The sequence below is a fragment of the Mytilus galloprovincialis genome, chromosome 5 (genome assembly GCF_965363235.1).
Source record: "Mytilus galloprovincialis chromosome 5, xbMytGall1.hap1.1, whole genome shotgun sequence".
Lineage (NCBI taxonomy): Eukaryota > Metazoa > Mollusca > Bivalvia > Mytilida > Mytilidae > Mytilus > Mytilus galloprovincialis.
Genome location: NC_134842.1, coordinates 91,177,003 through 91,190,586, shown reverse-complemented (window position 1 = coordinate 91,190,586; position 13,584 = coordinate 91,177,003). Strand labels below are relative to the sequence as shown.

General features: G+C 32.0%; 1 protein-coding gene across 1 annotated transcript in view; it reads left to right on the top strand.

Annotated features, from left to right (window-relative positions):
* The window catches only part of LOC143076697 (protein HIRA-like), a 47,809-nt gene that overhangs the window by 29,043 nt on the left and 5,182 nt on the right, over nucleotides 1–13,584 (top strand). The window contains exons 15-23 of the mRNA XM_076252538.1: nucleotides 4,176–4,267; nucleotides 6,754–7,054; nucleotides 7,472–7,575; nucleotides 8,115–8,238; nucleotides 9,273–9,365; nucleotides 10,336–10,496; nucleotides 11,106–11,267; nucleotides 11,739–11,797; nucleotides 12,490–12,592. Coding sequence (XP_076108653.1) covers nucleotides 4,176–4,267; nucleotides 6,754–7,054; nucleotides 7,472–7,575; nucleotides 8,115–8,238; nucleotides 9,273–9,365; nucleotides 10,336–10,496; nucleotides 11,106–11,267; nucleotides 11,739–11,797; nucleotides 12,490–12,592 — 1,199 coding nt within the window. The remainder of the gene's footprint in view (nucleotides 1–4,175; nucleotides 4,268–6,753; nucleotides 7,055–7,471; nucleotides 7,576–8,114; nucleotides 8,239–9,272; nucleotides 9,366–10,335; nucleotides 10,497–11,105; nucleotides 11,268–11,738; nucleotides 11,798–12,489; nucleotides 12,593–13,584) is intronic.

Sequence of the window (13,584 nt, the reverse complement as noted above, 5' to 3'; positions counted from 1 at the left end):
GTTTTTATTTTTTGATTAAACATTTTTAGCTCTTCAGGCCAAGTGAGCTTTTCTCATGACTTTGCGTCCAGCGTCGTTGTCCATCGTTAACTTTTACAAAAATCTTCTCCTCTGAAACAACTGGGCCAAATTAAACCAAACTTGGCCACAATTATCATTGGGGTATCTAGTTTAGAAATGTGTCTGGTGACCAACAAACCAAGATGGCCGCTATGGCTAAAAATAGAACATAGGGGTAAAATGCAGTTTTTGTCGAGCTTGCAACTTTTGTTGCAGAAAGCTCGACATAGGGATAGTGATCCGGAGGCGGCGGCTACGGCGGTGGCGGCGGTGTTAGCTCACTTCTTAAAAGCTATATATTTTAGATGGTGGAAGACCTGGATGCTTCATATTTTGTATATAGATGCCTCATGTTACGAAGTTTCTGTCAGTCACATGTCCATTGTCCTTGACCTCATTTTCATGGTTCAGTGACCACTTGAAAAAAAAGTTCAGATTTTTTGCAATGTTAAATTCTCTCTTACTGTAAGTAATAGGATAACTATATTTAGTACTAGAACACACCCGTGATATCACGGGTCCGTGACTGAATTAAAGTATACAACTATGCGCAAGCCTTATTTTAGTATTAGTATTGTCATCTGATAAAGTCATGTCGATTATAAGATACACAGTTTTTCTCTGCTTTCAAGTCTTTCTGTTTGAACCCGTTGAACTGGAACTTATCAGTTATTGGTAATATTAATTATTTTGAAAACAAAAGGTCCTGGAATGGAGTATTTTTTAATCAACAGCATTGTCCTATATAAGTTATAAATAAAGTTGAATTATTTGCTTTGCTGTTTTACGTCATGCCCACTAACAAATTGAAAACTGTACCTATACGCATTATTTTAAGTCCAGATTTTTAGTATTCGTATTGTTATCTTAGAAAGTCTTACTGATTAAAATACTACAATAGGTAACAATTTGACAATTTAGTAGTGTCAACCCTGTGGTTATGACCCGTGTATATAGCATATTAGTCCTGAATACAACGTTTGGTGGTGCGCCTGTCAGATGCGGAACGTACAGATAAGGTAATAGGTAACAGGTGAATATACTATTGGTATCGGTAGCGGACTCGACCCGGAACTTCTTAATTATTGGCAATATTAATTACGTGGAAAACAAAAGGGCCTGGAGTGGTGTAATTTTTAATCTACACCTTTGTACTATATTAGTTATATATAAAGTTGAATTCTGTGATTCGTCGTTTTTACGTGATGACGGCTGACAAATTGGACCTCGTAATTTTAGTATTATAGATGTGCGTACCTTGCAAGGTCCTCATGCCCGTCAGACAGTTTTCACTTGACCTCAACCTCATTTCATGGATCAGTGAACAAGGTTAAGTTTTGGTGGTCAAGTCCATATCTCAGATACTATAAGCAATAGGTCTAGTATATTCGGTGTATGGAAGGACTGTAAGGTGTACATGTCCAACTGGCAAGTGTCATCTGACCTTGACCTCATTTTCATGGTTCAGTGGTTATAGTTAAGTTTTTGTGTTTTGGTCTGTTTCTCTCATACTTTATGCAATAGGTCTACTATATTTGTTGTATGGAATGATTGTAAGATGTACATGTCTAGCGGGCAGATGTCATCTGACCTTGACCTCATTTTCATGGTTCAGTTGTTATAGTTAAGTTTTTGTGTTTTGGTCTGTTTTTCTCATACTTTATGCAATAGGTTTACTATTGTTGTTGTATGGAATGATTGTAAGGTGTACATGTCTAGCGGGCAGATGTCATCTGACCTTGACCTCATTTTCATGGTTCAGTGGTCAAAGTTAAGTTTTGAGTTTTGGTCTTTTTATCTAATACTATATGTCATAGGTCAACTATATTTTGTGTATGGAAATATTTTATGATCTATATGTCAGTCGTGCAGGTTTTATTTGACCTTGACCTGGTTTTCAAGGTTCATTGCTCAGTGTTAAGTTTTTGTGTTTTGGTCTATTTTCTTAAACTATAAGCAATAGGTCAACTATATTTGTTGTATGGAAGCATTGTTAGCTGTACATGTCTGCCTGGCATATGGTTCAACTGACCTTGACCTCATTTTCATGATTCATGTTAAGTTTATTTGACAGTCGTAATAAAGCTTTAGATTTAGGAGTATCAACATAATATCAATGATTAGTAAAGAAGGCGAGACATTTCTGTGTGTGCACTCTTGTTGGCTTATAACTCAAAAACCCAAGCATTTAGAGCAAATCTGACGTGGGTGAAGATCTATCTGACCTAAAATTTTCAGATGGATATGACTTGCTGCCCCTGAATTGGTAAATTTAAGGAAATTTTGCCGTTTTTTTGTTATTATCTTGAATATTATTATAGATAGAGATAAACACTAAACAGCATTAATGTACAGCAAAGTAAGACCTAAAAATAAGTCAACATGACCAGAATGGTCAATTGACCCCCTAAGGAGTTATTGTCCTTTATAGTCAATTTTTAATAATTTTCATAAAATTTGTAAATTTTTACTAACATTTTCCACTAAAACTACTGGGCCAAGTTCATTATAGATAGAGATAATTGTAAGCAGCAAGAATGTTCAGTAAAGTTAGATCTACAAACACATCAGCATCACCAAAACACAATATTTTGTCATGAATCCATCTGCGTCCTTTGTTTAATATTTACATAGACCAAGGTGATCGACACAGCCTCTAGGTATATTTTCTTTCTTATAATTATTGCTCTGTATGTGCATAGAAACTACTTTTTAAAAAAGAGGTGGTATACTGTTTTACCTCTGTCTGTCTGTCAGTCTATCCATCCATCCTTCAGACTGTCCATCAGTCCATCCATCCATCAGTTTGTCGGTCCCATGAATATTTTACGTCACATTTTTCTCAAGAACTGCTATACAAGGATTTCTGAAATTTTGTTTCAGGGTTTATATAATTCAGCTATACCTTTTGATGTATTTTTAGATTCATCACTCAACAAATTTCTTTTACCGAACACTTGTATCATTTTACACATGATAGGCAAGTTGAAAATTTTCGTCACATTTTTCTCAACAACTACAATACAAGGATTTCTGAATTTGGTTTCAGGGTTTATATCAGTCAGCTATACCTTGTGATGCATTTTTAGATTCATCACTGAACAACTCCCTGTTAACCGAACACTTGTATCATTTACACATGATAGCCAAGTCGAAAATTTTCGTCTCATCTTTCTCAGGAACTTCAATACAAATGTTTCTGAAATTTGGTTTCAGGGTCTATATAAGTCATCTATACCATGTGATGCATTTTTAGATTCATCACTCAACAACTTCCTGTTTAATGAAATATTCGGCGGGGGTATCATCAGTGAGCAGTTGCTCACACTTTCACTTGTTTTATTATTTTTTCCTGAATTACTATAAATACTGATTATATGATTGCTAAACGGCAGATCTAGATCAGTCCTTGCTGTTCAAAAAAGGTTATACCACATCAAGAAATAAATTCCAACAGATATCAAATACACATTTAAAAACATTCTATTTACAAATTAGGTGAGCACAAGAAAAAGACTCATGTTTAATGTTTATCTTGCATTTTCTAACAGGAATGTAAGCTAGATCTGTTTGTTATATATCATCATTTGCAGTTACCTCTGAAACTGTTTAAGAAGTGTTCATGTATGTGTTTTTTGTACTTGGATTTTGAAAATCCATTTGTGTTGATGCAAAAAAACCAACTATGGACTTTTGTGAATCTGAGGTGAACTATTTAACTTGGAGCAAAATTATAAATTATTTTATTCTATTTTTCTGTTCGACTGGTAAACAAAGTTAAATTTTGTCAGTCACTGTTTGACCTTTACACTGTTTACAGAAATTGAAAGCAAGAGGCAGTAACAAATGGAGCCCTTTACATATTGTATTAGTTCTTGTATTTGTGTTAAAATCTTAGATTGGTATTATCACTTAGATAAGTGCTTAACATTTTATAAGGTTTATTAGGCCAATTTATGCTGGTGAGACAATGTTTGTATTTGTAGATAACTTATATGTTTGGAATTTTATTAAAATTCCGTATCAAATTTGATTGAATCATCTTATTCTTTGAAAACATATTTGAATTTTCAAAAAAAAAAAATCATTTGAAAGTTAAGTGTTATTTATTACAGCCAACAGAGAAGCAGATAGAAACAAAGACAAAAGATGGAAGAAGAAGAATTACCCCAATCTTTCTAGCACCTCAACTAGATGTTAATATAGGGTAGGTATCAATAGAAAGATTATTTGAAGATGGCTGCGAAATCTCGGTACATTTGAGCAAGTGTTGAAACAAAGAGTTTTTAAATTTTGCTGGCAGTATGTTGACTGAGCATGCACAAAATAACAGTCTTCAAATTTGGATATTTTCTCTAAAATTGGTGTTTTTTTGTGGAAAAAGATTGTTACAAAAACAAATTAAGGAAGTAAAAAACACTTTGTATAGTTTCAGAGAAGTTGCAGCTTGATGAAATCAGTCTACGGTATTCCTTAAGTAGTATAGATTTAAAATATCTATTCTGCTCCTTGTGGGCATAAAATATATATTTGAATTTGAATTTGTAGGATCAGAAAAAAAATTGATAGGCCACTTGCAAACCTTTCTAAGAGTTGTTGTACGATATATTTTTTTAAACCTGTAGAAAGGGTTTTACTCTAACTATAAGAGGCCATTTCTAACCTGATTAGGTTGCATATTTATACATTCTGCACAAATAAACAGATGCCCTTTTTCTGCATTGTTTTACACCCAAATGGGAAAAATCCAGGTGAAAATATTCATATCAATAAAAACTGATTAGATAACTATTTATGCATGTATTCTTTTATAGGATTACTGAACTTTCATCATTAAAAAGTAAAATCACAAAAATACTGAATACCGAGGAAAATTCAAAACGGAAAGTCCCTAATCAAATGACAAAATCAAAAGATAAAACACACCAAACGAATGGACAACAACTGTCATATTCCTCACTTGGCACAGGCATTTTCAAATGTAGAAAATGGTGGATTGAGCCTGGTTTTATTGTAAATTAACATCATGTTACAAATTTCTTATTGGTAAATAAACTGAACCATCAAGTACAAATTCAGAGGGAAGTAGTTGAACTGGTCTTTGATGTATATCTTTTAAGTAGATACTTTATAAACATATATCTGTAAGCCTCAAATCTATGTCCGGCCTCAAATCTATGTCCTTCCACCAAATCTATGTCCTTTTTAATATTTCGTCATAGACGTTCCAAATCTATGTCCTGTATTTACTCAAATCTATGGCCATTTTTGGCTCAAATCTATGTCCTTTCATTGACGTAAAACATAACAAAACGTCATCAAGCAAACAATGAAAAGTTAAAAATTACAGGTGTAAGTACGGCCTTTAACACGGAGCATTAAATCACATCGAACAACTTTGATCAAGTGGTTTACATGACAAAAGCAAGGTTAACATTTTATCTATTAATACACATGGTTTAAAATTGCTTTATATTTTGTTTTTTAAAACTGGAGGAAAATCTGTTATAAATAGTGGACTGATGGAATATTTTCAAATACGTCAACTAGAGATTTATCCTCTTGAAATGTTTTCTGACAATTATCGGGATATCTTTACTTACTCCTACTTTTTGGGAATATTTATAATTCAAAACAAATCCAGCCATGAACAAAGGGACTGCAGTGTTTATACATCTGGTTTCTGGAGAGAAGGAATTTGCCGAAACATAAAGAATGATTCCTTTCGGGCAAAGATTTTTGTTATTAAAGACATAATTACAAGTTTTACATTTGAACTAAATAGATATCAGCTAATACCAAACAATTGATATATGCTTTATTGTGATTTACAAATATTTTAATTAAAAATATAGAGCACGTAACTTTTATTTTTAGCAATTCAGAATGATTTTATAGATATTTAAAGTAACATATGATAGATAAAGTGGTATGAATGTCAATTTAACAGCAATATGAAAAAAATTTAGAGACAACTGAAGTACGCTGAAGTTGCATACAAATAGTCATTCTTTACTGTCTTTTTACTAAAAAAAGTATGTGTAGTTTAAATATTGACGACGGCATACAATAATAACACACACATGTAAAGATTTTAACTACAAACATGGAGAAATTACTTTATAAAACAAAAATCATACAAGACCGTACTTATAAAACAAAAATCATACAAGACCGTACTTAAAAAACAATATTTTAAATCCGGGAGTTTCTTAGTCCCTGTTTAAATACAAGCGGAATAATCTAGCTAGATTTACTTATACTGGAGCTCTTGTACACACAGGGAGAACACATACCAATAAATTAATATTGAACTATGGGAAATGACTTAATAAAAAAAAACCTATAAGGCCGAAATTATTAGGTGGGCATAAATTTGCGCATGGCTGAAAAAGAATTAAAACATTACACAGTTTTAAAGCCTTATCTTTTATAACGGACATAGATTTGAGAAAAAACGTCACGATTAAAAATCGGCCACAGATTTGAGGCCAAATTATTTTTTAAGGACATAGATTTGTGAATGATGTCATGATAAAAAATCGGCCACAGATTTGAGGCCAAATAATTTTTTTATGGACATAGATTAGCGATTGACGTCACGATGGGGCATAGATTTGAGAAACGGACACAGATTTGAGGTCGTACACAGATCTGAGGTTTACATATCTTATATATTTTATTTATTTTCAGTGATGTTCCCTTGCCGTTCTCAGCTAAATCAAACCAGTCAGGTGACATTATGTTCGAAACAACGAAAGAGGCCAGTAAGATTGTTGTTGAGAAACAAGATATTATAACAGGACCTGGTTTCATTTCTCCACAGTCTAAATCATCCCTCTCACTGAGCATGTCATCGCCACCACAGACCGGTATCCAGTCTGGCACTCCTACAGTCTCCACACCAAAAGTGGGACAACCTGAAAAGAAATCCAGTACATCAGAATCTGATACTTCCTATACTTCTAAAGTGTTCATAAGTCCAAGCATACAAGTAAGGATATAAAAAGAAGTATTAAGAAAAATCTAAAGTTTTTATAAGTCTAAGCTTGAAGGTATATTCGAAAAGGAGAAACTCCATAAACACCTGACCTAACCAAATGTCAAACTATATCAACCAATCTTAAACAGCTTGGATTGTTTTCCTGCCAAATGTTTTGGTACTCTCAGGGGACTCTAGTTTCCTCTTTCATTCAAAACTGACCACCACAATCTGGCCAATAGTGCTGAAAATGGCATTAGACACCTAAAATCAAACAATCAATAAAAGAAGTTGATAATAAACTTAAGTTATCTTTATTCTTACACCCTGAGAGTGCCTTTCTGCTATAGAAACAGTCAGCAAATTATTAATGCACTTAAGAGTACATGTATATTGATATTTTTGTATTATGAGCTCTTCTTTTTTCAGCCCATGTCTGCACTGGTATCAAAATCTGAAAGTACAGTGAAAGAAAAACAGAAAGACAAAGAAAAAATAGAAAAACCCAAATCCAGTCTTAATACCCCTGATAGGTAATTCTTAGGCAATGTCAGATATTTTTTTTTCCTTTTGGCCTTCAGACATTTTCCTCCCTTGCAGATTCTTTTTTTAAAAATGCAGTTGTCTTTTACTTGTCCGAAGAATTGATGTGGGTACTTCCTGAGTTTGAAAAAATCAACAAGGTATATCCACATGAATAATGCCCACAAATATGCCCATTTGATTCTTAAATCTGAGCAAGCAAAATAAGTTTCTAACACCAGTTCAGTAATGTGTTTTGCTAGGTAAGTACACCACACTATAATTCTTTTTGATGATTTTTCACAATGAATGCTGGTGGGTAGAAAATCTATATATTTGGTAATGATGACAGGATTGTTTAGCTATATAATCAAATTTGACTTATGATAGATGTAAGAAGATGTGGTATAAGTACCAATGAGTTTGAATTCCACAAAAAATTATACTTTTCACTCTGAACACTGGCAAGAAGCCCATTCTGTCACTTTAAAGCACTGAAAATCAAGATGATTGATTTTCACATAATTTCTTTTCATTAATTCTCTTTCAGGCCTGATAAAGAAAAGGTCAAGGACAAGTTAAAGTTAGGTGGGATCAAAAGAAAACATGAAGGAGGTCACGGTAAAGCGAGAGCAAAGAAAGAAAAACCAGCGCCACTTGTTCAAATGCCTCCTGTGAGTATAGAAGAAGAAGATACTTTATTTCCAATTATGGGCCCCAAAGGGCATAAACATTACTACATCCATAATTATCATAATACAATACAAACAATGAGATAAAAAACATTAATGAGAACTATTTAAGTTCTTAAAGAATATGAAGATAAAGAATCTACAATATTTGTTCAAATATCTAATGCATTTTAATGCAAGTGTCATTGATATAGTTGACAAAGAAACAGTCCAAAAAGAAAAACAAATATAGATATCCATATATGTATAGTACACAATAAGTTGGATCAATTAAACATATAATAACTAGCCAAAAAGAAAGTTTAAAGAAGCTAATATCAATAAAGAAGAGATATGGGTCATACAAGACGGCAACGCAATAGCACAATACCACCAGAAAAAATTACTGATGCCTGAAATTTTTTTTCAACATGAGACAAATATTAATACCATCTATATATATAGATAAGAAAAAAAGTGGTTTGAGTTCCAATAGACGTATTTACACTTGTGTGCAAATTTGTCCACCATTACGTAAAATCACACAGGTTCCTGTAAACTTTTACATCATAATGCAAAATATTTGACGTCATAGTTAAAAAGTGATCCTTGTTTGACTTCAAAAGTGATTCGGAATAGATCTAAGATGCAGTTAATTACCAAAAAAGTGGAAATACTTTTATTAGGCAACTCTCCATCCATGTCACAATGTATAAAAAGTTTTTTTATTATTGGTCAAAGTATGGCCTTCAACACAGATCATTGACCTACACCAAACATCAAGCTATAAAGGGCATCATAATGACTAGTGTAAAACAATTTAAACAGGAAAACCAGCATTCTTATCAATTTAAAAAACCAAGAAATGAGAAATTCTTTTGAACACTGAAGAACCACACCAATAAATGACAATCATACATGTATATGTCCTGTTTAATAGAATTTGGGTGATATTATCAATTATGAGACAATTTATGCAAAACGTTGACTTTTCAAGTATGTTGGTATAATTATTAATGGTATTTTGTATATTTTAGCCTCCAGTTGAGAAGGAGACTATACGGCTCGTTGCTGCATCTTCTGATCTCAAACTTTCCATACCAACGTCTCAGAAGAATTTTAACAAAGTGGTAAGTATTTATTTAAAATTATTATTCAGAAAAGGAATATTGCTTGAACCTTAATTTTCATGCAAGTTTGAGTTTACTGCTGTAATTATTTCCTTGGACAAAAGAAGATGTACAAAGTAAATGAATAAAACTGGTGATAGATGAGCTATGTTTATTTATTATTTCTATTTATAAATGTAAGCTTAATGGCATTTCCTTTATTCTATACATAGTTTCATATGAATTAGGAAACAATATCTTACATTTTAGACAATATTATGTTCATTTCACCAAAACTCTTGTCAGTGGCATTTCCTCACAGCAAATATCTTGTATAAAGTAATATACCTTCACCATTTTGTTCACTACAACCTCTGAAATTACTTGAAAATGTATTATGTTGATTATCGTGTTTTTTGTGGATACAGCAGACCCACAAATAAAAATGTTCTACGAATAGCAAATATTCTATAGAATTTGCAAGCAGCAATTCGCCGTTTCAGAATCTAATGCATCCTGGGTAATATTTTCAAAAGCGTACACCAAAGCGTTTTGATTGGTTTAAAACGTTATAAACAATGGAAATTCAACCAATGACGTAACGTTATTTTCACTTCGGGGTACGAACAATGAAATTACCCATGATGCTTTAGATTCTGAAACGGCCAATTGATAAACCATGCAATCAAATATCCATGGAAATGCAAGTTATAGGTTACCTGTTGTAAGAGATAAAATTTGATTGCTGTCAGTTTTCCTGATCTTTCAACTTTTGAGACCTATAGTTGTTGATTTCTGTGTCATTTGGTCTAATTTGAAGAGTTGTCTCATTTGCAATCATACCACATCTTTTTTATAATCTGTTTATTTTGTCTAATTGTACAATTGTACATGAAATTATTTGCCTTACACATATACTAGTTGTGGATCACCCCTTAAATGTATGAAAAATTGTTGAAACCAAACATTTAAGAACATAATATAATTTCAGATCACTGGCAAACCTGGTGCAGATGATGTCATCACATTGGAAGTGGAGAATGATGTTAAAACTGGAGTTAACTCCCTTCATAAGATCAAATCTGTCTGTGATGGTACATTGCTATGGGAACAGGTTTTTACATCAAGAATTTTAGCTGTCACTGGGACCAAGTAAGTAATTCAATATTGTATGATAACTCAATAGATTTGATTATAGAATTATAGATCCTCATGTATTCAGGCATTTATACATCTTTGTCTTTACATTTTTGGTGATTGAGCGTTTTTCATGAATGTTAATTAAAAAAGAAGAATTATAAGAAAAATACAGAATGAAAATCTAGTAAAGTCTTGTAGTCAAAGAATCAAATATGTTTTATAAAGTCTGATAATAGAATGAAAGAAAATGGGGTATCGACCCATGACACAAAATCAGTACATGTACAGCAAAAATAATAACACACAAAGGAATAGTGGTTTTATTCCTGTTCTTTTCAAAGTCATAATGAGGCCTTCTAAACAAAGACAAATTAAACTTTTACCTCCCTACAAGTTTAATATAGCCACTTGGTTTAAGCAAAATTCTTTGAGGAAATATCAATAAAATAGATCTATCATAGAAATCAAACATTTACTGTCTTATATTCAGTTCTATGCACTGAACAGAGTTTTTTGGCAGATTTATGTGAACAAGAATAACTAAAGTTACAACCAATAATGGAATGGGTTCTGACATTTAATGTGTAGTACCTAATATTAATTTCTGTTTTTCTTTGACAGGTTTCTGACATGTACAGCTTGTGAAGATTCGTCAATACATATATTTTCTAATACGGGAAGAAAATTGCTTCCAAGCTTAATGTTAAATTCTCCAGTGTCTCGCTTAACCAGCTGTAGGCAGTATTTAATGGCAATCACACAAAAAGGAAATCTTTTTGTATGGTAAGGCAAAAAAACAAAAAAAAATATGTTGTGGTAACCATATAAACTTGTTATTTGAAATTTTGATTGTGCACCATGGATTTCTTTCGATATTTTGGATTGAGGCAATAATTGTAATTTTGTAAATTTAGGATTTTGTAGTTTTGCCAAAGCTTAAGGCAGCATACAATGTTACATTTACAAGACTAAGGAAAATTGAACCTTAGATTTTTGATTCACCTTCACCCATTTAATCCATGAAAATTGTTGTCCAGAGTATCCATAACTATCCAACTTCAGGTAAAACATTAAACATAGATAATAGGTTTGCGAGTAAGACAAAAACAAATGGCGATTAGATATAAGAATTGTTATCATTTAATAAATTTATAAGCAATATGCTAAAGCATTTCATTGATATTTCATAACAAAAAAAACTTCAAAAATGAGGTTGAAACTGTTCTTTTATTTTTTAACACCTGTTTATTTCAGGAATGTACAGAAAAGTAAAGCTGTGATAAGAAACGAATCTCTTATGACTGTCATGTCAGGTAGGTTTGAAGTCTTAAAATAAAACTGCTCCATAGATTAATGTACATAATATCTACACCAGCTCATATTTGAAATAGAGGTTTTGCTGCCCCTTTATAAGTTTTAGCACTCAATATTTAATACAATTTGCAAATTAAATTATGCTCTTAATTGATCTCTGTCTGGCTCCTACTATTTAAAGAAGCCTTTCAGAGCAATAAAGATCTGAATTTTAAAAAAATCATTAGGCAAAGCTTTATGAAATTAGGTGAACAAACACTGTCAAGTGTGTCAGTTAACCACCATTTTTTTAAGTTTAACCTGTAGCACACTACACAAAATGATTTTGTGATCAAAGTTCAATAAGAGGGACCAGACATAACCATGTCACTTATCTAAGGTTTAAATTCAATAAAGGTCACATACATTTGATAGATCATGCATTTGGCTATAATATTATAACTTGAATTGTAAAGGTTGAAGACATGTTTTTATTCTGATCCATCTGAATCCATTATTTACATTTATTTCATGATGATTATAAGCTAAAGAGGTTCTAATTAATTTATTGCTCTCTTGCATTACAAAATTACAACACTTCTATTAAAGAAGATTACTCTCGAAACAAGAATTTCATACTTTTTTTTTAAGAAGCATATGATTTAAATAATTTAGATATATCTTTAATGAAATTAACTTTGTATTTTGACAGGAGATGACCATATAGTTAGGGCATTTGTTACTGCTGATGGAGCACCTACAGTTTCTATATCTACTCATAAATCCTTCACATACTCACCTGATCTAGGCTGCTGGTAGGTTAATTAATCTAATAATTTTTATACATACTTCATCTAATCATTTCCAGTGAGTAAATTTTCAATTCTACTCACATTCTGAGATCATCCGCTGAAGAGTTAAATTTCAGTCCTATAACTATTCGTTAGATGTCATCTGCTGTTAAGTTGTACGTTAAATTCTACACTTAATTGAACTCTGCTTGGCTCCTACTATTGAGTCAAACAAGTATAATACCTAATCATCTCTTGATAGTGTCTAAACTTAAAGCATGTATCTAATGATGTTAGATGTCGCTTAAATCGAATGAAATTTAGATATGGTAGTATTATAATGTAGCTTCAAGTGTGTGTACCCACTTGGAAAATACTTAGAAGATATAGCTTCTCAAAAGCAGAAAAGGTTACTTTTGGCAATATGAGTGTTTAATTTATGTTCATTTCTTTCAAAAACAAATTCAATGATTGGGATTGGAAAAAAATGTACAAAATTTATTGCAGGATAACGACAATAACTGTTTAGTGTCTTTAAATATCAGCTGTATTTGTCCTCGGCTCGAAACAGGAGTAAAAGTAGTAGTTTGTTTCACAAAAAAATTTGTGACTATTAAAGATTGATTGTAAGTCATGAACAAATCAGTATACTTACGATCAATCTTAGTCGTAAGTATTTTTGTGAAACCGACTCCTGTTTCTTAGCCTTGTATGTAGAAATACAGCTGATATGTAAAAATACTAAACAGTTATTGTCTATATATCTTTAAATAGGTTTGAACATTGTTTTCATTTTGGACTTTTAATTATGATATTTAATTCATTGTTGTACCCCACACAACAGAGACCATCCCTCATTCCTGTTTGACTCATCGCAACTCCTTTGAAACAACTCAACAGAATTTAATGAAACTTTGTAGACATGCTATATAGATGTGCATATTGACAGAAAAATATAATTTAAATTTGTTATGCTTCTTTGAACATAGAACTTGGCCTAAATATAAACAGTTTGT